This window comes from Saimiri boliviensis, chromosome 11, assembly GCF_048565385.1.
Source record: "Saimiri boliviensis isolate mSaiBol1 chromosome 11, mSaiBol1.pri, whole genome shotgun sequence".
In the NCBI taxonomy this organism is placed as follows: Eukaryota; Metazoa; Chordata; class Mammalia; order Primates; family Cebidae; genus Saimiri; species Saimiri boliviensis.
The window spans coordinates 116,457,988-116,485,825 of NC_133459.1; the positions used below are offsets into that span (position 1 = coordinate 116,457,988).

Sequence of the window (27,838 nt, forward strand, 5' to 3'; positions counted from 1 at the left end):
GTATGGAGGAATCTTTCTGGAAAGCACTGTTTTTACTTAACCATGATCAATGCCCACCCCCCCCCCCAATTAAGTCATGTATTCCACACCTACTTCATGGATCAAGAGTCTTTCACATGTAATTTCTAGAGTTATAGGCCTTTAAAAGGGCAAGGATTTTCTTTGTTGGAGAGCTTGGCTGTTAGGCATCTATGTCACCACAGTTCTTGATCAAATAAATCACCACTTCCTTCCCAGTTCGGTGTTTGAGAGGTTTGTTTCATGGTCTTTCCTGCTTCACCATGATTGTGCCACTGCATTCCAGCCTAAGTGACAAAGAAAGGGACCCTGTCTAAAAAAAAAGTAAGAAAGATGTGTTTTTGGTAAAGAAAATTGAAAAGAGTAATTGTTTCTTTTGCATAAGGGGGAACTTGGCATAGTCAAAATAATAGGAAGGAAACAAAAGTAAATTTTTGTCCTAAGGTGGAATACCAATATAAAAAGGCAGTATAGGACCAAACTGAAGGTGTAAGTAAGTTGCAGAAGGTTTGTGGAAGACTAATCTTGGGAAAGAAATTTTATGTGTGATCAAGTTGGCTAAAATTAGAAGGGAATTATATATAAGTTTTTCTAAAATTTGAACATTAATATTAAAAGCATGCTGATGTAGCTGGGTCTGGTGGCTCATGCCTGTAATCCCAGCACTTTGGGAAGCTGAGGTGGGCAGATCATTTGAGGCCAGGATCTTGAGAACAGAGGCATTCCACCAAATGTACAGTTATTATAGGCACAGTCTAATGGTGAATCCTTGGGTTCACTTCTTAGCATTAAGAGGCCTTTAAAAGTCTAACCCAATAGTCCTTAATGAGACTAGCCTGGCCAATGTGGCAAAACCCTGTCTCTACAAAAATACCAAAATAATAATAATAATAATAATAGTTGTGCTGGCATGCATCTGTAGTTTCAGCTACCGGGAAGGTAAAATCAGAAGCAAGTTAGTTACTTCCAAGATACAATGGGGATATAGGCATTACATAAATGCTCCCATTCCAATAAGAGAAACTGGCTAAAACAAAGGGCTATAGGTCCCATGCAAGTTCAAAACCCAAGAGGGCAGCAATTATTAAATATTAAAGCTTCAAAATAATCACCTATTACTCCGTGTCTTACATCCAGGGCACACTGATGCAAGAGGTGTTCTCCCAAGGCTTTGGGCAGCTCTGCCCCAGTGGCTCTGCAGGGTACAGCCCCTGTCACTGTGTTCACATGTTGCTGTTGAGTTCCTGAGGCTTTTCCATGTACACAGTGCAAGCTGTTGGTGGATCTACCATTCTGGGGTTCTGGAGGACAATGGCCCTTTTCTCACAGCTTCACTAGGCGGTGCCCCAGTGGGAACAGAGTAGGGGCTCCAATTCCATATTTCCCCTCTGCATTGCCTTACTCAAGGTTCTCCATGCAGGCTCTGCTCCTGGAGCAGACTTCTGCCTGAACATCCAGGCTGAAAACTAAGCAGAGACTCTCAAAGCTCAACTCTTGTCTTCTGCACAACTGCATGCCCAACACCACATGGAAGCTGCCAAGGCTTGGGAATTGCACCCTCTGAAGCAATGATTTGAGCTGTACCTTGGCTACTCTTAGCCATGATTGGAGTTGGAGCAGCTGGCACACAGGATGCCATGTCCCGAGGCTGTACAGAGCAGCGGGGCCCTAGGCCCAGCCCACCAAACTATTTTTCCCTCATAGGCTTCCAGGCCTGTGATGAGAGGGGCTGCCAGGAAGAATTCTGAAATGCCCTGGAGACACTTTCCCCATTGTCTTGGCTATTACTATGCAGTTTATCTTTACTTATGCAGATTTCTGCAGCCAGTGGCTTGAATTTCTCCCCAGAAAATGGGTTTTTCTTTTCTACTACATGGTCAGGCTTCAAGTTTTCAGAACTTTTGTGCTCTGCTTCCCTTTTAAACATAAGCTCCAATTTCAGATCATTTCTTTGTGAACACATATAACTGTATGCTTTCAGAAAAAGCCAGTTCACTTCTTGAATACTTTGCTGCTTAGAAATTCCTTCTTCCAGATACCCTAAATCAGGCATCCCCAAACTTTTTACACAGGGGGCCAGTTCACTGTCCCTCAGACCGTTGGAGGGCTGCCACATACTGTGCTCCTCTCACTACCACCAATGAAAGAGGTGCCCCTTCCTGAAGTGCGGCGGTTGGGGGGGGGGGGTCGGATAAATGGCCTCAGGGGGCCGCATGCGTCTGGCGGGCGTAGTTTGGGGATGCCTACCTAAATCATCTCTCTTAAGTTCAAAGTTCCACAGATCTCTAGGGAAGGGGTAAAAGGCTGCCAGTTTCTGTGAAAGCAAAAGTCACCTTTATTCTAGTTCCCAAAAAGTTCCTCATCTCCATCTGAAACCAACTCAGCCTGGACTTCATTGTCCATAGTACTATCAGCATTTTGGTGAAGGCCATTCAACAAGTTTCTAGGAAGTTCCAAACTTTTGCACATTTTCCTGTCTTCTTCTGAGCCCTCCAAACTGTTCCAACCTCTGCCCATTACCCAGTTCCAAAGTCACTTCCACAGTTTTGGATATCCTTACAGCAGTGCCCCACTACCTCAGCATCAATTTACTGTATTAGTTTGTTCTCATACTGCTATGAAGAAATACCTGAGACTGGGCAATTAATTTATAAATAGAAGAGGTTTAATTGACTCACAGTTCTGCATGGCTGGGGAGGCCTCAGGACATTTTCAATCATGGTGGAAGGTGAAAGAGAAGCAAGGACCTTCTTCAAAGGGTGGCAGGTTGTAGTGACTGGCAGCAGAGGAAATGACAGACACTTATAAAACCATTAGATCTCATGAGACTCATTCACTATCATGAAAACTGCATGTAGGAAACTGCCTCCATGATCCAATTACCTCCACCTGGTCCTGCCCTTGACACATAGGGAGTATGGGGATTAAAATTCAAGATGAGATTTTGGGTAGAGATAAAGCCAAACCATTTGGCACAAAACATCTATCAGTACATGTAAGATTTAAATTGGCTTGATCTGGAAGGATGGGACAACTCAAAGTGGGGGCTTCTAGGTCACAGGTAGATTTAAGCATATTCTGATTGGGAGTTGGCAATTGGTAGCAATGTTTAGCCTTAAATTTTGAGTCATTTTTGTATACATGTGTTAGTATGTGTCCCAAAATTATATGTGATTCTTAAAAATCTGGTATGTCCTGATATGTGTTATCAGTCATAAGTATGGATATTGTGTAAAGTTGTCGTAGACCACAAAAAGGACCAAATTTCCTTGTCAACTGCATCTTTAATCATGGTCATTTTAAGTCTTATTGTCCACAATTAAGCATCTGTGGTTTTATCCTTATGCTCTTGTTTTCTGAAGCTCTTTATAAATCTTTCCTGTCACCCAGGCTGGAGTGCAGTGGGGTGATCTTGGCTCACTACAACCTCTGCCTCCCAGGCTCAAGTGATTCTCATGCCTCAGCCTCCTGAGTAGCTGGGACTACAGGTGCGCGCCACCACATCCAGCTAATTTTTTGTATTTTATTTATTTATTTTTTTTGAGACAGAGTGTCACTCTTGTTACCCAGGCTGGAGTGCAATGGCGCGATCTCGGCTCACCGCAACCTCCGCCTCCTGGGTTCAAGCAATTCTCCTGCCTCAGCCTCCTGAGTAGCTGGGATTACAGGCACGCGCCACCATACCCAGCTAATTTTTTGTATTTTTAGTAGAGACGGGGTTTCACCACGTTGACCAGGAGGGTCTCGATCTCTCAACCTCGTGATCCACCCGCCTCGGCCTCCCAAAGTGCTGGATTACAGGCTTGAGCCACCGCGCCCGGCCAATTTTTTGTATTTTTAATAGAGACAGGGTTTTGCCATTTGGCCAGGCTAGTCTCAAACTCCTGACCTCAGGTGATCTGCCTGTCTTGTTCTCTCCCTTTATAAATCTTAAAATTTTGTGTCTTTAAGGAAATTCATGGAAAAGATTACAACACATAATCTTGAATACATGTTTCTGATGACTTTAAGACTGAATCATGTCTGTAGTCCCAGCACTTTAGGAGACCAAGGCAGAATGATCACTTGAGACCAGGAGTTAAAGACCAGCCTGAGCAACATAGCAAGACCTTATCTCTATTTAAAATTTTTTCTTTTTTTTTTAACAGCAAACTCATCCTTCAAAAAAAATTTCTAAAGGAAATCAAGATTTAATCATTAGATGGGGTAAAACAATTTCAGAACACTAACAGAACAAAAGTGGACTCATAAAATTGCTAATGTATCATCAAATGGAACAATAGTTACTACATGAGACTGAACTGATGAAAATCGGAAATTGTTTTTTAACGACAACTTTTTGTTTGAAACATTGATGATTCTTTTTTTCCTAGAGTAAAGAAAACATTTTTCTTTTAAGCTATTTATAGTTACACCAACAAATGTTTCTAAATTTTTCTTCCATTTTTCTGACTTGGACTCACCAAAACTGAAACTCTTTTTTCTTCTGAAGTCCGATGAGCTGAATGAAGCTTATGCATAAACAACCTTGCAACATACAAATTATAAACTAGAAAAATCTGTCAGACTGTGAATCCCTGCTTGCTCCAACTAAAGATGTTTCAAACCCAAATCTCAATGGACTGTCTTCACAAAAGATATTTTCCTTTGCGGTTTAGATGCCGACATTAAAAGTAGACCTGTGAATTTGCTCTTTCTATTGTACAAAAAATAAATCTAAATATTTTAGCAATTTTATCTCCACTCTAGAATTACAGATCAACTAGCTGTTTACCAATCCCACTTTCTCTTCTTTGTGGATAAAAAGCATCCCTTGAAATTAGGTGTGGCTGTGTAGAATGAATTCAGGTCAACAGAATGTGAGTGAAAGTGGCTTACGTTACTTCCTGGTCTGGCCCATAAAAACTGCCAATGCACGATCTGTATGCTGCTCTCTCTCTTTCCGCTTCTACCAGCTACATGTTGATTGACTACATTAAGTAAAGACCATTTCCTCCAACCACTGCCTTCCAATCTCCCATTAACACCCACTGCCTAGTAGCCATTAGATTTTTACATGACGTAAATTTCTACTTAAGCCATTGATATTTGATGGTTTATCTGCTTCAGTAGCTGACAGCCCCTTAACTAAAATAACCATCATCCATTTTAAAAGTACATAAATAAGCTCTTCTGAAACAAAGTAATTTTAGATTATTCCTTTTTCTCCTTGAAGTCATATTCTCATCCCACTTCTCCCATAGTACATTATCCAAATATATTTTATGCTTGAATCTTTAATTGACTACCGTATTATACTTCTCTGTAACAAAAATAAGTCTATAATCCAACATTATGAAAGCTATTTGTTTCCTCTGTTCATAAAGGTCTAAATATTGGAAAAAATATTTTGTATAGAATTATTATTACAAAAGGGTACAAAACTGGAGCCTCAGGCCAGTTCACATAAGAGAGAAGGATTCAGGCTGGGTGCAGTAGCTCATGCCTGTAATCCCAGCACTTTGGGAGGCTGAGGCAGGCGGATCACCTGAGGTCAGGAGTTTGAGACCAGCCTGGCCAACATGGTGAAACCCCATCTCTAATAAAAACACAAAAATTAGACAGGCGTGGTGGGTGGTTGTAATCCTAGCTTCTTGGGACGCTGAGGCAGGAGAATTGCTTGAACCCAGGAGGCAGAGGTTGCAGTGAGCCGAGATTGTGCCACTGTACTCCTGCCTGGGTGACAGAGTGACACTCCATCAAAAATTTTAAAAAAAGAGAGAGAAGGATTCATTATGTTACCAGTCCCCTGAACACCATGTCAAAGCCAGTCATCTTACACAAAACCCAGAGAAACACTGAGTCCACTCAGGACACCTACCCAGACAGCCAGGACCACACAAGAACAAGGTAAGAAGCTAGCTAGACTTCAGCAACTTAGCTTAGACAGCAGTACCACACTACCCAGCATGATGTGGGACAAATTTATCCCAGCCCTTAAGCCATTCTCAAAACATGCAGCTTTTTCAAGGTGGTAGTGGGAGCCATGATTTATAGCCAGTTGGTCAGAAGTACTGGTAACATCCCACTACTTGTGATTGGTACCTGAAGTGGAAGCAGTCTTGTGGGACTGAGCCCTTAACCTGTGGAATCTGACCCTATCTCCAGGTAGATAGTATCAGAATTGAATTTCATTAAAGGACATCCAGCTGGTTTCAACTGCAGAACTGACTGATGTGTGTGGAAATCACACCATATATCTGGTCACAGAAGTGTTCTGTGTTAATTGTGTCAGTAGAGAGAAAAAGCAGTTTGGTTTTTCCTCTTGCAATGTGTCTCTTTTTTTTTTTTTTTTTTTTTTTGAGACAGAGTTTCGCTCTTGTTGCCCAGGCTGGAGTGCAATGGCGCGATCTCGGCTCACCACAACCTCCGCCTCCTGGGTTCAGGCAATTCTCCTGCCTCAGCCTCCTGAGTAGCTGGGATTACAGGCACACGCCACTATGCCCAGCTAATTTTTAGTATTTTTAGTAGAGACAGGGTTTCACCATGTTGACCAGGATGGTCTCGATCTCTTGACCGCGCGATCCACCCGCCTCAGCCTCCCAAAGTGCTGGGATTACAGGCTTGAGCCACCGCGCCCGGCCTTTTTTTTTTTTTTTAATGCAACAAATTTTATTTAGCAGTCCCGACATTCAGCACAAAAAGTTTACAGAGGATAGAAAGTGCATTAATAAAAGCCAGTCTTTACCGAAGAAAACATAAAATATATTATTGATTCAAAATATTTTACACTTGAATGATAAACTGCAATAACTTATTCTGGGCACCTACTGATAAGAGAAAGGAAGAGAAGAAAGTAAGAAGAGCTCAACCTCCAGCTGGTATCGGAGAAGTCAGTAGAGGTCACTGAGATCGGCAGTCTTTCTTGCTTTTTGCATTAATGCCCTCAGCTGGAACTGTTTACGGGACAGAAGACGTACATGCTTCAGGAAGACATCCAGGTCTATCACTCCCCTCCTCAAAGCTTCTCCCAAGTAAAAGATAGTGTCTTCAATAGCATTTTCCTCTGCATACAGATTCAGGATCTGTTTGTATAAGGGAGCTGTGGGAATGATAACTTCATCGATATCATTGTTTTCAGACTGATTTTCCATTTTCTCCAGAGCAGAACTGAGTTCTTCATCCTTCTTTTTCAAAAGTTCTGTTTTTATCAACCTCAGCTACTTCTTACAAGAGGAAAAACCAAACTGCTTTTTGTAAGGTATCTTACAGTGCACCTGTGATGTAGACTACATGTCTACTTGGGGTAGTTGGCAGGCTCTGCTCCACACTGTGAAGACAAGTTGCTTAAGTGCCTTAGTCTATTTGGGCTGCTACAACAGAATACCTGAGACTGGGTAATTTAAAAATAATAGAAAGGTATTTCTCACAGGTCTGGAGGCTGGAAAGTCCAAGATCAAGGCACCAGCAGATTTTTTCTGTTGAATGCTTGCTCTCTACTTCATAGATGGTGTCTCTTAATGCACTGTCCTATGGCAGAAGGGGTGAACAGCTCCCTGCACCTGTTTCGTAAGGTCACTAATCCTATTCATGAGGGCTCTACCCTCACAGCTTAATCACTCCTAAAAGCCTCCACATTGTTGTTGTTGTTGTTGTTGTTGTTGTTTTTCAAGACCAGTCAACTGCAGTAGTGAGAAGGGAGGACAAGGTAGAACAAGGAGTTCTATCTGTAACTGACTGCAAACATTGAGATAACTGATTACCTTTGAACCAGCCAGCCTCCACTTCTTAATATTATCACATTGGCAATTAAGTTTCAACAATAAATTTTCGGGGATATATTCAGACCATAGCAATAGGGAACAAACAAATCTTTATTGTTTCGAACTACTGAGAATTTAGGGTTGTTACTACAGCAAAATCTAGGTCATTGTCACTTAAGGTAGACATAGTTATCCAAAGTGGGTTGCTGCCGTAACAAGAACATAAAATATATAAGAGAGACAGCAGGTAGCAAGGAAATTATTTTCAGAGTTTCAGATAGCAATCCATGCTATGCAGTAATGAAACTTTTAGTAAAATTGTTATCTACAGTAACTTGGAAGACAGGTCATGTACGAAATACATCTGTAGCTTAGGGGGAAGGCTGGAAAACAGAACGTTGTGTTTTATTTGCTATTGGCTGCATTTGGCAAGCTATTACAAGAAAGAGATGAGCTGAGAAAAAGAACTGACCATTTTGTAAGTAATGAAGGGAATAAAGAGTTCACCACTTTGAGGACCTACTTGTAGAATTGAAAGAGGCAACTACTTCTCAACCTCAGACAGTTAAAGAGAAATTGAGAAATGTTTGGAATGACAAAGGATAACTAAAATTTAGCCTAGAGGCAATGTATCAATTTAAGACAATGGCTGTTCTACCATTTTTTTTAAAACTCTGAGTGAATTAATAGACTCCAGATTAAAGACCCAACCAACTAAGGCTACTTGGAACATCTTATTTCACAAATTTGTCACTATCAGCATGGACATATTAACTTGTACCTGAAGCCCATGTTGCAGCAGGACTTTACCACTTTAACGGAGCAAAGCTTACATCACATAGCAGAAAACATTCTTTCATACCTGGATGCCAGGTCTCTGTGTGTAGCAGCACTGGTATGTAAAGAATAGTGGCAAGTGATCTCAGAATGAATGCTTTGGAAGAAGCTGATTGAACGAATGGTACACACTGATCCTCTATGGAAGGGACTTTCAGAAAGAAGAGGGTAGGATAGCACCTGTTTAAAAGCAGACCCACAGATGGCCCTCCCAATTCATTTTATAGGTCATTATACTCAAAGATTATCCAGGTTATAGCAACTACAGAATCTAACTGGCAGTGTGGATGACACACCTTGCAGAGGATTCAGTGACACTCTGAAAATAGTAAAGGTGTCTACTGTTTACAATATGATGATGAAAAATTATCAGTGGCCTACAAGATAATTCTAATAAGGTAAATGAATTTTGTATGCATTATTTTTAGAATTATGCTTATGTGTTAGACACTAGCATGTGACAATCTTTCTTTTACTCCAGATTGGTTTTTATCTCTTCTACTCAATCTTGGCAGCTCTCGGTGTAGTTTTAAAGAACTGGAGCCAGAGTATTTCCCTGCAACTAATACAAGAACCCAATTGTCTCACTTATCTTTCTCAAAGCACATTCACATTCCATATTCTGTATTAATAAAATATTCCACTATCACAGGACTCTTGATTACTTTGATAGCTGGTAAGAGTATTGCTAGTTTACAAATCAAAGTTGCTATGTTTTATGGTTTCTGAGAAGGTATCAAATAATAATACAGTGGAATGACAGAGCAACTTATATTGCTTTCATTCCATATTCAATAGTAGATAAACTGGATTATTTCTCCATGTTTAAAGTTTGATGGCTGATCTGACCTGATGTTGTTTTACGTTGTTTGTATTAGTAGTTTATTTCCTCATACTTAAGAAAACATTAAGTTTTTTTAACTTTGTTAAAAATGTCACAATTTATAAACAAAGAAGTTTGCTCTTTAGGTGTACAATTCTAGTTTTAGGAAATACACAGAAACATAGAACTGTCACAACACTCAAGATACAGAACAGTTCTCTCAAGCTCCCCAGTTCCTTTGTCCTGCCCCTGTCTTTTCCTGGGCTTTTCTGCTTCTTTCCTGTGCTTACCAGTAACATTTCCTGTTGAAGGACATTGTGCTGTTTCCAGTTTCTCACAATTATGAATAAAACCACAATAAATATATAAAATAGGCTTAATCACTCTCACAATGTCTATATTGGAAAGGAGATGACAAGCTATTAAGAAGTAAAATAAGCTGTAAGGAAAAGAAAACAAAATGTAACTGATTAATCGAACTGTTATAATTCATAAACCAGCTTAGCAGTGAACATGTTATAATCTGACTAAATTTCTTTGTTTTCTGCATTTATAAACAAGACCTTAACTTTAAACTTCCTAACACTGATCCCATTTCTTTGGAGTCTGTTTCCCAGATGGCCATTTCCAGCTTTTTCCTTGAATAAACTCTTGGTGGTTTGTTGTTGTTGTTGTTCTAAGACAGTCTTACTCTGTCACCCAGGCTAGTGTGCAGTGGTGCAATCATGATTCATTGCAGCCTTGACCTTCCGGGCTCAAGCGATCTTCCCACCTCAGCCTCCCCAGTAGCTGGGACTACAGGTGCATGCCACCATATCTGGCTTTTTTTTTTTTTTGGTAGAGACAGGGTCTTGCTATGTTGTCCATGTTGGTGAATAAACTCTTAAAAGGATTTTTAAATTTTATTTATTTTTGGGGGGGACAGGGTCTCACTCTGTTGCCCAGGTGAGAGTACAGTGGTGTGATCACAACTCACTGTAGCCTCAGCTTCCTGGGATCAAGTGATCCTCCCACCTCAACCTCCCAAGTAGGTAGGAGTACAGGAATGTGCTAACATACCTGGCTAAGTTTTAAAATTTTTTGTAGAGATGGGGTCTTGCTATGCTGCCTAAAACAGGATTTTTGATCCTTTTGATTATTTCAGGCTGACACAGGATGGCTCCTCCAGTTCCATGCTTCATATCCCTTACAAAACAGTAAACATAGCAGGGAGTAAAAGGGAGAAGGTGACTCCTATCAGGGAAGAAGATATCTCCCTGAAGCCTCAGCATCTTCCCTCTGTGACTTATCATGCCAAGCCCACATGGATCATTGAAAAAGAAGGGGGATGCCATGACTAACTTAAGTCTATTAAGAATCATGCCATAGGGTACATTGTTACAACAAAACCTGGGTTTTGATAACAAAAGAGAAAGGAGAATGGCTGTTGGGTAGGCAACTAATATTTGCTACAATTCCTAAATGTGTTTCCTGAAAATTATTTATGGAGAAATATATCAGCCCCTTTATCTATTTTATGTTGATTCTTTCAACTACTATTTACAACATCTATGATACTTTGGGTACTGTGATAGGAACAGAAGCCTCAAAGATCATCAAGACATAGTTCCTGTCCTCAAGGTTGAATTAAATAAGATACAAATATGTCAATGATTCAGAACAGTGTAGCAAATGCTGAAGGAATCTCCTGGTCTGCCGGTTGCAAAGACCGTGGGAAAAGTGCAGTATCTGGGCCGGAATGTGCCATTCTTCCTGGTACAGTCTCTCACAGCTTCCCTTGGCTATGGGAGAGAAATCCTCTGACACCTTGAGCTTCCTGGGTGAGGCAACACCCCACCCTGCTTCGGTTCGCCCTCTGTGGGCTACCTGCTGTGCAATCAGTCCCAGTGAGATGAACCAAGTACCTCAGTTGGAAATGCAGAAATCACCCGCTTCTGCGTTCATCTCACTGGGAGCTGTAGACTGAAGCTTTTCCTATTCAGCCATGTTGAAACAAGAAGTGTCTTCTTGGGTAATTGTAAGTAACCTCCAAGTTTCTTGTCACCTAAATTTTAAAAATTTACCATTTTTTTTTCTTGTGGTTATATTTTTGATTTATCAATGTACTTATCACAATCTTATAATCATTTGCTTATCAGTCTTTCTTTCTGGATTATGAGGACCTCACAGAAAGAAATCTGGCCTTAATTCACCTTGGTAGACCCCGTACCTAGTGGACAGATAATAAACAAATATTTACCGAATTGAGGTGTGTAATTTGCATCTGTGTGTTCCTAGTTTCCAGCACAGCTAAAACTTTTTTTTTTTTTCCTTCAGCACTTTAAATACGTCATGTCACTCTCTCCTGGACTGTTAGGTTTACACTAAAAAGCCTGCTGGAGACATATTGGAGCTGCTCTCTGTGTTATTAATATTTCTTTTCTCTTGCTGCTTTTAGGATTCTTACTTTTATCTCTGACCATTGAGAGTTTCATTTTTAAATGTCTTGAGGTAGTCAAAGCTAATAATTCTTAAATTTGTCCTTTTGAGGGCTAATCTAGATCTTTCAGGTGTGCTTCATTTTTTCTTATTGCCTCCTTTTGTCTCCTCTCGGCATAGCTTGTCTTCAAGCTTACTAATTCTTTTGCTTGATAAATTCTTCTGTTAAGACTCTGATACACTCTTCAATATGTCAATCACATCTTTCAACTTCAGAATTTCTGCTTGCTTTTTATTTCAACCTCTTTATCTGATAGAATTATGAATTGTTTCTCTGTGTTATCTTAAATTTTGTTAAGTTTCCTCAACATAGCTATTTTGAACTGTCTGAAAGATTACAGTATCTCTGTCTCTCTGTGACTGGTCACTGCTGCTTTATTTAGTTTGTTTGGTGAGGCCATGTTTTCTTGGAGGGTCTTGATGCTTGTGGTTATTTGTCAGTGTTTGGGCATTCGAGAGTTTATTGTAGTCTTCACAGTTTTGACTTAGTTTGTACCCTGATTTCAGACCCTAGCTTTCAGACTTTCTTCTTGAGAAGGCTTTCCAGGTATTTGAAGAAACTTAGGTGCTGTGATCTAAGTCTTTAGTTACGGCAGCCATATTTGCATTAAGGGGCACTCTAAGCCCAATAACATGGTGGTCTTAGATAAGTTCTAGAAGAATTACCTGGATTACCAGGCAGACTCTTGTTCTCTTCCTTCAGTTTTTCCCAAACCAATGTGGTCTCTCTCTATGCTGAGCTGCGTGGACCTGGGGGAGGGGTGACACAAGCACCTCTGTGACTACCACCACTGAGACTGTCCTAGGTCAGACCTGCAGCCAACACAGCATTGGTCCTTGCCCATGGCCCATGATAAACACCGCCTAGCTACCACCTGTTTGCTCAAGGTCCTAGGGCCTTACAGTCAGCAGATAGCAAAGTCAGGCCTGCATCCTTCCCTTCAGGGCAATAAGTTCTCTCTCCACAATCCCACCCCAAGTCCTGGGCAGGTCCAGAGATGCCACCTGAGAACCAAGGCCTCGATTTTGAAACCTTAGGAATCTACCTGGTGTTCTATGCTACTGCAGCTGAACTGGCATCAAACCCATAAGACAAAGTCCTTCTCACTCTTCCCTCCTCTTTCTACAAGCAGAGGAGTCTCTTTCCATGGCCACTACTGCCCCAGGCCCACAGTAAATACCACCTGGCTACCTCCAATGTTCATTCAAAATCTAAAGCCTCTTCAGTCAACTTGGGGTGAATGCTACCAGGCCTGGGACCCTCTCTTTAGGGCAGTGGACTCCTCTCTGATCCAGGGCAGGTCCAGAAATGCCATTCACAAGCCAAGGCCTGGAATCGGGGATCCCAAGAGCCTGCTTGGTGCTCTACCCAACTCTGGCCAAGCTGGTATCTAAAGCTGCAAGGCAAAGTCCTCTTTATTCCCCCACCTCCTTTTCTCAAGCAGGAATTCTTCCCTGTAGCTACCACAGCAGAGAATGTGCTGGCTCACATCTAAGGTCAGCATGTCTCCGAGTCTCATTCGAGGCCTATGGTGAACATTGCCTGGGTACCACTGCTTATTTTTCACAGCCCAAAGGCTTCTTAGTCAGCAGGTGATGAATCCTGCTAGTACTGGGCCCCTCCCTTCGAAGCAGAGGGTTTCTTTCTGGTCCATGGTGTGTCTAGAAATGTCATCTGGGAGCTAGGGCTTAAAATGAGGACCTCAGGAATCTGCTGTGTCCCATTCTGTGGCTGAGGTGGTATCCAGGTTGCAAGACCAAGTCCTCTCTATTCTTTTCTCTACTCTCAAGTGGAAGAAAAGAGCCTTTCCTAGAGCTGCAACGCCTTGGGTTGGGGGAGAGATGGTGCAAGCATTTCCTTTGCTGCCCAGCTGGTGTCTCACTGGGTTGCATATCCCCAAGTCTACAGGCTCCAAGTCCAGTATAGCATGAGGACTTGCCCGGCAACTGCAGTCCCTGTGGCCTAAACTGACTTTCAAGTTTTTTTTTAAACCCCAGAGCTCTGTAGCTTGCAGTGGTAAGGCTTGCCAGAACACAGGTTCCAACCACTGGGATGGGCAATTCCCCTCAGAGTAGGGTTCATCTAAATGCTCCCTCTGTGGGCACTGGCTGAATTCTGCCTGGCGTTACTTTCTGCTGTGACCTGACTGTGCAATTCCAATGCAAAGTCCCATAATCTCTGTACTCTCCCCTGCGTAGCTCACAGATTCTCTCTCCACGTCACGTGATGCTGACACGGGATAGGGGAGGGGTTGGCAATTCAGTCTAGGCCACAAGGGGTGCAATTCTCGGGCAAATTCTCAGGCTGTACTGGGCCTGGAGCCAGTGAACTTCAGGGGCATGCAACCCAGTAAGACGCCAGTTGAGTAGCCAGAAGAATACTTGCACGACCCCTGCTCTAACCCAAGGCAACACAGCTCTGGGAGACTCCTTCCTTCTGCTTGAGAGGAAAGAATAAAGAGGACTTTGTCTGGTCAGCCACAGTAGGATAGGACACCAGGAGTCCTGAGGCTACCATTCCAGGCCCTAGCTCCCAGATGACATTTCTAGACACACCATGGGCCAGAAGGGAACCCTTTGTCTTTCCTACCCTCTTAAGTTCCTTTCAATAATAAAAAGGTAAAGCCAGGTATTGTGACCACTGACCTGATTTTTGGTTCTTATGAAGGTGCTTTTTTCATGTGGATAGTTGCTCAATTTGGTGTTCCTGTGGGAAGGATAATTGGTGAAGGCTTCTATTCAGCCATTTTCACCACCTCAAAGGGATCCTGTGAGGGTTCTGTCAACTGTAGGCATTTTCAAGAGATTGAAAAGCTAAACAACATGGAAACAATCTTCTGGCTCAGGACCCAGCAGAGTATGATACCCAACTGTCATAAGAGTAGGCTCCTGTAGAACCTGGGTAGCAGCTAGACATTGGATCCTTATAGTGGCAGCACTGGCTGCATGGGGCACAGAGGAGCACAACTCTGAAAGTCATGTGTAGTATGGGTCGTTGTATGAGTCAAATTCTGCAGATGACTGCTGGCTCCGGAGGAAGAAGTAGCTTCCTATACTTCCTCATTTCTGAGCAACACCACCTCTTTTTGCTCCACCAGCCGTTCTAACGACTTCATCATCTAATTTTGTCTATTAAATCTCTCCTTACTTAAAATACCTCAGGTAACTTCCATTTTTTTCTTTTTTTTTTGAGACGGAGTTTCGCTCTTGTTACCCAGGCTGGAGTGCAATGGCGCGATCTCGGCTCACCGCAACCTCCGCCTCCTGGGTTCAGGCAATTCTCCTGCCTCAGCCTCCTGAGTGGCTGGGATTACAGGCACGTGCCACCATGCCCAGCTAATTTTTTGTATTTTTAGTAGAGACGGGGTTTCACTATGTTGACCGGGATGGTCTCGATCTCTTGACCTCGTGATCCACCCGTCTCGGCCTCCCAAAGTGCTAGGATTACAGGCTTGAGCCACCGCGCCAGGCTCTTCCATTTTTCTTATTAATTATATGGCATAATATCTTATCTGGCATTCCTAGAATCAGAAAATGTGTTATGCTGGAAAAATTATTTTTCCAGATAAGTTTCAACCTTCCAAGACTAAAATAGCAATTTTCCCGAAATTTTTAATTAAGTGTTTCATATATGGTCCTTTCTTCCTAAACAGAGTATTTGAAATACATTTTTTTTTCTCCTTTTCCATTATCCCCACTGAATTTTCACTATCTTCTGTGTTTTAGGCCTCATGTTGAAACTCTAGTACAGATGGTATGGCACTCTAGGTGAAATTAGTACTGACCAGAAGCAGACACTTACAAGTTCAATTGCAAATACTTTCACTGTTGCAGTTACTGAAGAGCTGGTGACAACATGGTTACTTTCCCTGGACACTCTCATTCTAACAATTTCATCATTTAGTTTTGTCTAACTGACTATAAACTGGAGATGACAGGGAAAAGCTCCACATGGGTAGTAAATTATAAGCTGCATCTTGCAGTATGAATGAAGGTCTGCCAGGAAAAGAGCATTTCAGAGCAGGGAAGTACCTGTGCAGACAGGTGTTGTAGTTACTCTCTAAAGATGGTTTCCAACATCCCCATTCTATATGCTTATATCTTCTCCCTTTGAATCTGGACTAGCCCTGCAATTGCTCTGACTAATGGAATGTGAGGGAGTAACTGTTCTGGGACTTCTGAGCCCAGTACTTAGGAGGACTAGCAGTTTCTACTTCCTTCCCCCGGGAACACTCTTGAGACGGTCATTCTTAGAATCCCATCAAGTTAAAAAAAGCTCAAGCCACATGGAGGAGAATCAGGGTGCTGCAACTAACCTCCCCAGCTGAGATCCCACCTGATAGTGCCAGCTAACAGCCATACAAGTTAGCCATCTTGGACCTTTTAATTTATCCCTCAGATTAATTAAATCATATATCATATGAAGAACTGCTCAGCTGAGCTCATTCAGTTATCAGAATTGTAGATGATTGTTGTTTTAAGCTGCTAAATTTTGAGGGTTGTTTTGAGACAGGGTCTTGCTCTGTTACCCAGGATGGAGTGCATGGCATGAGCTCAGCTTACTGAAGCCTCAATCTCTTGGGCTCAAGTGATTCTCCCACCTCAGCCTCCCAAATAGCTTGCACTAAAGGTACATGCCATGACACCAACTACTTTTTGTATTTTTTTTGTAGAGATGAGGTTTCGCCATGTTGCTCAGGCTGGTCTCAAACTCCTGGGCTCAAGCAGTCCATCTGCCTTGGTCCTCCAAAGCACTGGGATTATAGGCATAAGCCACTATGCCTGGCCAAAGTGATTTCTTATGCAGTGAAAGGCTCTGTCTGCATGGTGGGTCATGCCTATAATCCCAGCAATTTGGGAAGCCAAGATGGATCGCTTGAGCCCAGGTCTTCCTGACCAGCCTGGGCAACATAGTGAGAGCCCATCTCTACTTAAAAAAAAACTAGCTGGGCATGGTGGCATACAACTGCAGTCCCAGCTACTGGGGAAAAAGAGGCTGCACTGAGCTATGATCAGGCCACTGCACTTCTGTCTGGGTAGCAGAGTGAGACCCTGTCTCAAAAAAAAAAAAAAGGCTCTGGCAGGACTACAAGTTTTGGGATGACTAAAGGAGTTCTCATAGTTACTCACCGCTGGGCAATGCTGCCTCCCTTACCTCTTTTGCTCCTCTAATTCTTCTTATAATTTTATTACCTAATCCCTATATTAAGTCACTTTTGCTTGAAATATCTTAAGGTATTTCTGTTTTTCTGGCTAACCACATGGAAAACATTTTGCTATCTTGTATTTCTAGAACCAGAGTATGCTATGCTGAAAAGGTTGAATTATCTTCTGATAATTTCAATCTTTTCACTATTGAAATACTGTATTCCTGAGTTTTTCTTAAATGGCTTATTCATGCACCTTTTTTTTTGGGGGGGGGGGACAGGATCGCACTCTGTTATCCAGGTTACAGTGTGGTACAATCATAGCTCACTACAGCCACAAACTCCTGGGCTCAAGTGATCCTCGTGTCTCAGCCTCCCAAAGCACTGGGATTACAAATGTGAGCCACCATGCCTGGTCTAGACCTTTCTTCTTAAACACAGCACATGAAATCTATTTTTTTTTTCTTCTCCATTATCACCATCAAATATTTACCAAGTTCCTATCATGTACTGTATAGCAGTTCTAGCAGCAAATGATATGGAATATCAGGTGAACTAAAGGCTAGCCACAAGCAGATACTTGTAAATTCAAGTGGAAAAACCTTTACTGTTGTCAGTTGCTAGGATGCTGAGATGATAATGATATGGTCCCTGTCCTCTAGAAGCTCCCACTATAATAGGAATAGATTTGTGAACAAATAAATTACCATATGCTAGGAAGGATTCAAAAATAGAAATATTTACCACACATACGGGTGACTACACATAAAAGCATCAGAGAAAACTTCACATAGGAGCTAAAATTTAAGCTGGGTCCTGAGATATGGTTTGAACTTTGCCAGGTAAAGATGGGAAAAGGTTATTCCAGAGTTGGGAGGAAGCATGTACAAAGGTAGTAAAAGTGATACCATTATTTAGCCCAGATTTCAGTACAATTAAGAGATTGTAGAAAAGAACGTTGAGGTATGCTGTGAAACATACTTTTTGCGTAATACTTAACAGTCTGGACTTTATACTATGATCACCAAGGAGCAGAGAAGCCTCATATTCGCTTCCGTATTTCAGAAAAATAACACTTGTGGCAATGTGAAAGATAAACTGGGGCAAGGAAGGACTGGCAACAAGGCAAGTTAGGAGACTACCGCAAGATTCAGATGAGAACCAATAAAGCTACAAAGTAAGGATTGTAGTTGCCTAACCTCTAAGGCAGCATGACTAGAATTCTGTGTAAAATAATTCCTAAACTAGTTCTTTCTCCAAGGGTTACCCTTATATACTGATAGCTGCTGACTCATCAGTACCAATGAGATCATGATCCTTAATTTCAAATTAAGAACATGAACCTCAACTTCATTTCTAGTAGCTATGGTTCACTTAAATCCTAAATAATAAGCCATAACTACTAGATTGATTGATTGATTGATTTGCCATGTCCATTGCTAAAGCAGCTACTAGATCTTATTCCTATTTGTACAACAGTAAGTTTGTTACTAGGATTTGGAAAACAGGGACCTTGCAATTTTAAAAATGCAATTTGGCCTTGGTTTTATTTTATTTATATTCATCACTATACTAAAGGGGGATGGCCTTGTTTTTAGGAGCAAGTTTACTCCAAAGATTCTAAAATTCAGCAACATTTGAGTAAGGATGAAACTAAAAACTTGACACCAGGCCACTTTTTCTATAAGCTTTCTTTAGTATTTTGACCAAAAGAAAAGTCCTATATAAAGCCTACACAACAAAACAACTTTATAACTTCTTCTCATATTCTGCATCACACTGAGTGAATCATTTAGATGACAGTGGACAAAAAAAGGGAGCTGAAAATAGTACTAGACATTACCTCTGCTTCCTTAGAGTAAGTTCTACAATTACCTTGCAAAAGCACACAATTTTGCTATCCTCAGGCAGGCTTATAATTTTTTAAAAGACTTTCAAATAAAGGTCATTCATTTCAGTATTTGTTCCAGTATTTCCAGAGTATTTTTGGGGAAAAATGTTCCAGTGGAAGAAAAATAGTTCTCAGAATTACTTGTATTAGAGTTCAAATCCTTCACTTATTAGATGTTATTACAGTCATCCCTTGGTATCTGGCAAGGGATTAGCTCCAGGATACCCCAAGGATACCAAAATTCAAAATCCAAGGATACTTAGTACCTTGTAAATTGTCTCTAGATTATACTATCTAATATAATGTAAATGATATGTAAATATTGTTTTTTTAAAATTTGTATTATTTCATTGTTGGCTTATTATTTTTTGTTTTTTTCCTCCAAATGTTTTCAATCCATCTTTCCATGGTTGGTCGAATCTATGGATGTGGAATCCATAGACACAGAGGGCCAATTGTACTTAATTTCTTGGAATCTGAATTTCTCACTTACAACATGTTTATGATAAAGACAGACTAAATTTTGTAAGGTCTACTAGTATATGCATAAAGCAACTGCATATGAAAACCTAACACTATTAGGCTTAGAAAACATACTCTATTCTATGTAATATACCAAGTAAGTTTTTCAGAAATAAATATCATTGTTCTTAAAGCTTAACCACACTACTATAACCTACTATATGGATTCCAGAAGTTTATTAGTGACATAAATATGAAGTTAATGGCATCTTTTATAGGCACAACAGAAGAAACACTTATTAGAAGAAGATATTTGCATAATCGGACCATTTTGAGCCTGGTATGTTTCCCCCAGTAATTGCAGGATCCTTAGATGCTTTAACAACAAGCACAGTGTCTCCATCCTTTGCTGTATACATACTTTCTCTCTCCTTCCACTCCCAATTCCTACTAAAAATCTCTCATTCACATTAAAAACTTATTCTAGCAAGTCTTCCTCTTCCACCTCTACTACCTTCTATGTTGGTGACAATGCTATTTATATAAAATATACAAAGGCAAGAAACATAAAAGGAAACAGTATGTACTATTCTTCATACTCAGTATATTATACATAAAATATGGAGTTTCTTAAGTAAAATAAAATATTGCATACTATATGTCTATTATTTTTTATGGTATGCCTGTGTTACCAGTCTATGACTCTGAACTATCAGTACTTTCCCTCACAGAGGAAATGAACAAATGAAATAATATATGTAAGAAACTATTACAAAAAGAGTTGACCTTCATTGTTCATATCACATACAGCAGGTCCTCAACTAACATCATTTCATTAAAATGTTGATGAAAAAAGACTATTTACAACCAGGACCACTGTCTGTGTGAATTTTGCACATCTTCCACATACCTGCATTGAGTTTTCTCTGCTTACTCTGGTTTCTTCTCAATTCCCAAATACGCACGTTAGGTGAACTGGTAAAGCTAAATCGTCTCATTATGGGTGTGTGTGGTGTGTGAGTGCACCCTGCAATGAAAAGGCATCCTGTCCAGGGTTGGCTCCCACCTTGCTCCCTGAGCTGCTGGGATAGGCTCCAGCTACCTGAGACACTGAACAGAAATAAGCAGGTTGAAAAATCAATGAATACAAATTACTATAAATCAAAAATTTATAAAGTATATGGTAATCATACAAATGCACAATACATGATGCAATATAAAAGCACTCAGCCAGCCTACCATATTTCTTATTTTTTGTTTTTGAACTGCATGGTGGTAGGAGGTGCTCCTTACAATTTTCACTTTCCAAACACCGCTACTACTACAACCACTGTCACTCACTGACTCACCAAATATTGGGTAAATAATTTTTACTTTTTTTTTTTTTTTTGAGATAGGATCTCATTCTGCCACCCAGGCTGGAATGCAGTGGCACCATTACAGCTGACTGCAGCACTGTGTGATTGCTTAATGCAGGGTCTATCAATAATAACCCAATAAACAATTGGGGCTGAATAATATGGTTTTGTTTGTTTTTTTGAGATAGGACTTTGCTCTGTTGCCCGTACTGGAGTGCAGCGGCATCATCATGGCTCACTGCAGCCTTGACCTCCCAGACTCAAGGGATCCTCCCACATCAGGCTCCCAAGTAGCTGGGACTACAGGAGCAAGCCACCACCCGTGACTAATTTTTTTTTTTTTCTTTGTAGAGATGGGGTTTCACCATGTTACTCAGGGAGGTTCTGAACTCCTGAGGTCAAGCAATCTGCCCACCTCGATCTCCTAGTGTTAAGATTACAGGTGTGAGCCACCATGCCCAGCCAATTCTTACTTGTTTTTATCATTTTTATATGTATATATAGCTCAGATTAATTTTAAGGTTTGAAGTGTTTTGGGTCTTTATTAGAAATTTGGTAATATTTTTGTGACCAGAAATATGCCATAGGAACTTAACTCTTATTTATATCAATTCACCTATGGTAAAATTGGTTTCACTATATGTTATTTTCCTTAAATTTGCAGTTTCCAAGAACCTCTCAACAACATGGAGGACTTACTATAATATAACTTACCTTTATATGTATATAAAGATGTTCCTATCTCAATTGTGAATATACAGATCTGTGCACTCAAAAATAACAAGCCTATTAGGATTCAAACAGCTATTTGTATACTCATGTTCACAGGATCATTATTCACAATAGCTAAAAAGCAAAAGCAACCCATAAACAAAATATGATAAATACATACAATGGCATATTCAGCCCTTAAGAGGAAAGAAATTCTGATACATGCTACAACATGAATGAACCTTGAAGACATTATGGTAAATGAAATAAGAACGAACCCATTTAGATATCTAGAGTAGTCAGTTCATAGAGACAGAAAGCAAAATGGTGTTGAGGCTGGGGAGTAGAAGAGGTAATGGGGAGTTGTTTAATGAATACAGAATTTCGGTTTGGGAAGATGAAGAATTCTGTAGCTGGATGGTGGTGGTGGTTGCACAATAGTATGAATACACTTAATGCCACAGATTTGAACACTTAAAACTGGTTACAGAGGTAAATTTTACAATATGCATATTTAACCACAATAAAAAATGCGTATTAAAAGATGCATTAGTTATGAGACAGTATAGCTCATCTGTTTCAAACTGAGTATGGCTAACAATGAGGTAGAAAAGCAACAAGCAGGTGGAGAGATTTATAATAGCTGCACTAGGTCCCATGGCATGAAGGGATCAGCAGAAGTCAAGAAGCCTCCTGTAAGATTTGACTTTCTTGAAAATACATTTTAATCCTGGGCCTCTTCTCTCCAAATCACCTGTTTCTTTTAGTGTTTTTCCAGTGACACTGCGTGTTGATTCTAACAGAGGTTCAGTTTTATAGCCTTTCCCTCAAGTGTCCTATCCTAAAAGTAAAACCTAGATCATCTAAAGTGGTAGTTTTCAACAAGGGGCAATTTTGCCTCCTATCCCCGCAACACCCAGGGACATTTGGCAAGGTCTGGAGACATTTTTAGGTTGTCACAATTGGAAGTAGGGTGGGGGAGTGGTGCTACTGACACTGAGTGGGTATAAGCCAATTATGCTGCTAGAAATCCTACAATGCACAGGATAGGCTCCCACAACAAAGACTTAACCAACCCAAAATACTAATAATGCTTAGTTTGAGAAACCCTGTTCTAAGGTTTTTCTAAGTTGCTTGATTTATGGTGGAAACTGATCATAAGTTAAAAGTTTCCTCCTTTTGGATTGCTTGAGCCCAGGAGTTTGAGGCTATGGTGCATTATGATTATGCCTGTGAATAGCTGCTGGAATCTAGCCACTGCAATCTATGTTAAGAAACATAGTAAGATCCTGTTTCTTAAAAAAAAAAGTTTCTTCCTCTTATTCCTTACTTTCTCTTCTCATTTATTTTGAGGAAATAGGATAAGAACCAGTGGTAACACCTTAGGCGAAAGGAGGCTACTTTTATGTTATCGTTCTCTTCACCCTGGCCAATCCTAACCATGACCTGGGCCATGGTGAAAAACATATTCTGGGCCATGGTAAAAAATACAGGAGGTGGGATAGGACTTGTGGTCAAATTGTTGGAGACAGAGGAAAAGAAGAAAACAGCAGTAAGAAAATCCAAGTGAAGATAGTGGAGGGCAGTGCCTATGCCATCTGGACTGGATAATTCTTCCTGATGGCGATTTAGATATAGATGAGTTGGACAGACATAATTTAGAAACCTATATAAGAAAATATGCATTTTAATGAGGTTATAACCAAAAATTTAAAATTCAATTAAAAAATTAAATCACAGATTTTCCCACAACATATTAATTCAACATACTACTTATGATTACTTAAAATTTGCATTTTTTCTAAGGAGCAATAATCTAATGAGTATGTAATACTAATATGTCAGTAATAAGGGCAATTACTTTTGCTCTTATTTTCCTCTTATACGAAATTAAATAACATACCTGCTGTAATATAACTCATTTAGTACAATTTAGGTATTTTGAGAAATTCAATCCACTAATCTCATTAGGGTAATTCATTATTATGCTACACATTAAAATGGTGTCTTCTTACAGTCATTTTGGAAAACTTTGACAGTAAATGCTAGAGCTGAAAATACACACACACAACAACCTAGCAATTCCATTCGTAGGTTTATACTCAACGGAAATGTATACACTTACCAAAAGACATGTATAAGGATGTTCTCCAAAGTACTATTCATAATAGCTCAGAACTGAAAAATCCTCAAATGACTATCAATGGGAGAATGAATAATACTTTTGGATATAATAAAAAATGGATAAATAAATGGAAGACTATACAGCAACGACAATGAATGAACTACAAATACATGCAACAATAAAGATGAATCTCACTTTAGTAGGTTGAATAACGGCCTCCAAAGATAGCCAGGGTCTGAATCCCTGGAACCTGTAAATGTCACTTAAATGGCAAAAAAGATTTTGTAGATATGATTAAATTAAGGATCTTGAGATAGGGGGATTATCCCCGCTTTATGCAAGTGAGCCCTAAATGTAGAGGCAGGGAAAGATCTGACTACAGAAGAGAAGACGATATAATGACAAAAGCTGGCATTGATCATAGAGAGAAAGGGGTCACAAGCCCGTAAATATAGGCAGTCACTAGAAGCCAACCAAGGCAAGAAAACATTCTCCCTCACAACCTCAAGAAAGAACCAACACAGCTGGTACTTTGATTTGGGCTTAATTAAACTGATTTTTGGACTTCTGATCTCCAGGACTATAAAAGAATAAATCTGTGTTGTTTTACATCACTAAGTTTGTGGTAATTTGTTATAGTGGCAACAAGAAACTAAAATATTCACAAAAATGATGAATGAAAAAAAGACTGTACTATATATGAGTGCATTTACATAAAATAAAAAACAGGCAAAACTAATCTATGATTTTAGAAGTCAGGATAGTAGTTACTTTCAGCAAGAAAAAAGTGTTAAGATGGGGCAAGAGGAGGGTTTCTGGGATATACATAATGAATGCTCTGTGTTTTGATCTGAGGACTGATGATATGAGTTTGCCTAATCTGTGAAAACCTTTATTTGTGCACTGTTCTGTGTGTGTGGTATGTGCAGCTTTAAAAACTGATGCTTTTTCAACACTTATTAATCTGATAATTTGCTGGAAAAGCTACATAACATATATTCAAGGGGATGGAAATATACAGAACAATAACTTTATTTCTCAAGAACGCTAACGATTTTGTTTCTCTCTTGAAAAGATTTAAAAAATTCTAACTGGCAAAATGTAATAGTGACTTTTATGCAAACAAACAAACAAACAAACAAAAAAACTAAAAGTAAAATATTGCCTAAGTAGCTTTGTTATGCCTCGATCTTACGACTGTAAATTACAAAAACACAAGTAAAACCACATTTTTTGAAATAACAGTAAACAAAAACAAAAGGCAGGTACTACATACCAAATGACCAAAATGCCTTTTGGGCCTAAGATTTTTGAAACTAGTAAAAATAGTAGTAATAGAAATCTCTCTATAGATCATTAAATATAAAAACCATTTATAAAACACATCACAATTTTATTGCTTGAAGAATACAGCATATGAAATCACAAGAATGTCAAAATGAAAAGTCACTAGGCTTCAAACGTATAATACATTACCAGATGCAGTAAAATATTAATTAACCTGAACTCTGCATCAGAAAAAAAAAGTTATGGAAAATATCTAAGTTGTTTACTTAAGAAACAGATATACTTAAAATAGAAAGTATAAGGATGTTACAGTACAAATTAGAAAAGCCAACATGTATTAACTTCTTATTGTTCTAGACTAGACTACCTTTGGTACTTAAACTTTGTAAAAAACAATTTCTTCTATCTTATCCAAACGCACTTCATGGATATGACATCCATGAAGTAACTTCAACTTAAAACATTCAGCAAAATTAACCTTTTCACTTCATGGGGGAAGTATATTTAATAAATGTATAACAATATTTCCCTTTTATTAAAACTGCAAAATATGATCATTAAGAAACCTAATACTTATAAAACTTTACTTACTTAGCTCTCCAATTAAAATTGGAATCCTAGTAGCCACAAGCTATTTTTGGGCTTGGTGAATACATAATAAGTTTAAAAGATTTGGCAACTGACATAGGAATTTAATTACTTCATACTATCTTAAGTGTCTCTTCCTTTCTATTTCCAAAATATAGACACTATGCCATTTCTTCAACATCCTGGATTCCTATAATCACTACCATACTTTATTTATTAGAACCAAATTAAAGCTTCTGTCTTTTAACAAGCAGGTAGAAATTATTGATGTTTCATATAGGACTGATCAGTTACAACACAACTTATATTACATACAGGGCTGATCAGTTATTTCATATAGGGCTGATCAGTTAGTACATAACTTCTTAAGCAAAATTAATCCTTTTTTAAAGCTATCACTCAATTATGGAGACAATAATGTCATCTCAAAAGGTAACGCTGGACTCTAGGCTATCTAGTCAGGAAAATGTAAAAGTAATTCTAAAAACAATAAGTAAACTATAACTACAAGTTAAATTAAAAATCCCTCTCTCATAACAAGCATTCTCATTAACTTTCATTTCTTTCCCCCAGCAAAGGTTTGAATATTCATGAACCTCTGTTAAACCAAGGGAACCAAAGCAATTGTTTCAAAAGTCCCACCTACATATTTGAATAATATGAGTATGGATGGACTAGGCAAGTAATACTATCAATGATTACTGAATTGGAGTGAAATAGTAAAAATCATGACAGACTTCTAAACTGGGCAGTCTCTGAAATGTCATAGTGGAGCTCAAAATGAATTATGCTGTAATAAAACTATAGTTTTTACCTCTACACAAAACAAAAACAAAATAAAAAAACATAACCACCAAATTTATACAACTACTATTGAACATACTCCTTCGTAGTTTTTGAATGTCTTGAAGTTTTTCTACCAAGTTTATCTGAGCATATATATTTATTGCCTATATATGTACTCATTTTAAAAGACAAATTCAGATACTACAGAACTGAACACTTTTCAGCAACCTGATTCAATGTCTATTGATTCATACAGCACCCCCCCTTAATAATTTAAAATTCGTTAAGTTTTAGTTTAGTTAAAAGGGCAGAGGAAATGCAAATACGGATTTAGAGCTTTGTATAAATTTCACTGTATTTTTATAAACTTGAAGTTTTCTGTAACACTGTTTATTGATCAAATGAAGGACTCGCTATCTAAAATTTCATAAACACCATTAAAAATTCAAAATTGATATTATACTTAACCTTAAATTTTCAATAGTTCAAAGAGACAGTTTTTACATGAATAGCACACAAGAGATGAAACTCAATAGCAGACATCCCTAGAATACCAATGACAAGTCCACCAAGATGCATACAAAATTACAGGTAAGCATTTCTTTCACTGTTTTTGTTGTGCAAGGAAAAACATTTATAGAAGAAATAGAAACTCAGCTGGTGAATTTCAGATATCATCATCATCATCTTCATCCTGAGAAGATCCTGCCTGATTAGATGCACTGGCTGAGGCAGCAGCAAGCTGTGCTTGTTGGGCGGCTTGCTGCATTTGAAGCCATTCCTGTTGGGCCAATTCTGCTTGTTGCTGTCTAGCCTAAACACCCAAAAAAAAGAAGTGTTTTAAAAAAACTCGCAATATATACACTTTGGTTAAATGTAGATTAGGCCAGTATTACAGACAATTATTATCACACTTGGATATTTTCAAACTACTATGTAATTGTCACATATCTGGAGACCACAAACTCTACAGGTAAATATAATTACAGATTACTTTTTTTCTAACCCCACACAGGTCTAAGAAATTTCTCAAACTTGAGTCTCTTATAAACGGTCCTCTTTCATGTCAGGTAATTTATGACCTTTGGTTCAACTGAAGAAGTTGAAAAAGTTGACAAAAACCTACAATATTTCCTGTGGCTCCTTCCCTGTACTTTTCCCTTCCTTTCATTTCACTTGATTCTTCTGTATCCTCAAATTATAATTTTGATATAAACATTTTTCAATCTAAAATTTGTTTATATGGTTTAAAAGTTCTCTAGTACAGTACCTTATAGGAAAGAAGTACTGTACATGTATGCAGTAGCTACCTTGGTATTTCTTTCTGAGTTTCTTATTTTTTTCTTTCTGAGTTTCTATTACAATTCTCTAACCTACTATATGTCTCTCTGTGTCCCTCATTCCCTCTCTGCAAGTACACACATTTGTAAATACACAGATACACATACAAATATACATACCCTTCCTGTATATACACTAGTAAAAAGGCACTACTTAAAATTCATTCATCTGATATATCCTCTATTAAAAACCACCACAGAATTTTAGAAACCAAGATACACACATATGAATTATATATGAAACA

At 39.1% G+C, this 27,838-nt stretch overlaps 2 protein-coding genes across 2 annotated transcripts in view; both read right to left on the bottom strand.

Moving 5' to 3' along the window:
* FNBP1L (formin binding protein 1 like) overlaps positions 1-6,408 on the bottom strand; it is a 129,240-nt gene extending 122,832 nt beyond the window's left edge. The window contains exon 1 of the mRNA XM_074381408.1: positions 94-6,408. The gene's annotated coding sequence lies outside the window, so the exon portion shown is untranslated. The remainder of the gene's footprint in view (positions 1-93) is intronic.
* A 233-nt stretch (positions 6,409-6,641) lies between these two features.
* Positions 6,642-27,838, bottom strand: part of DR1 (down-regulator of transcription 1) — a 37,144-nt gene continuing 15,947 nt past the window's right edge. The window contains exon 3 of the mRNA XM_003933295.4: positions 6,642-27,067. Coding sequence (XP_003933344.1) covers positions 26,921-27,067 — 147 coding nt within the window. The 3' untranslated portion in view covers positions 6,642-26,920. The remainder of the gene's footprint in view (positions 27,068-27,838) is intronic.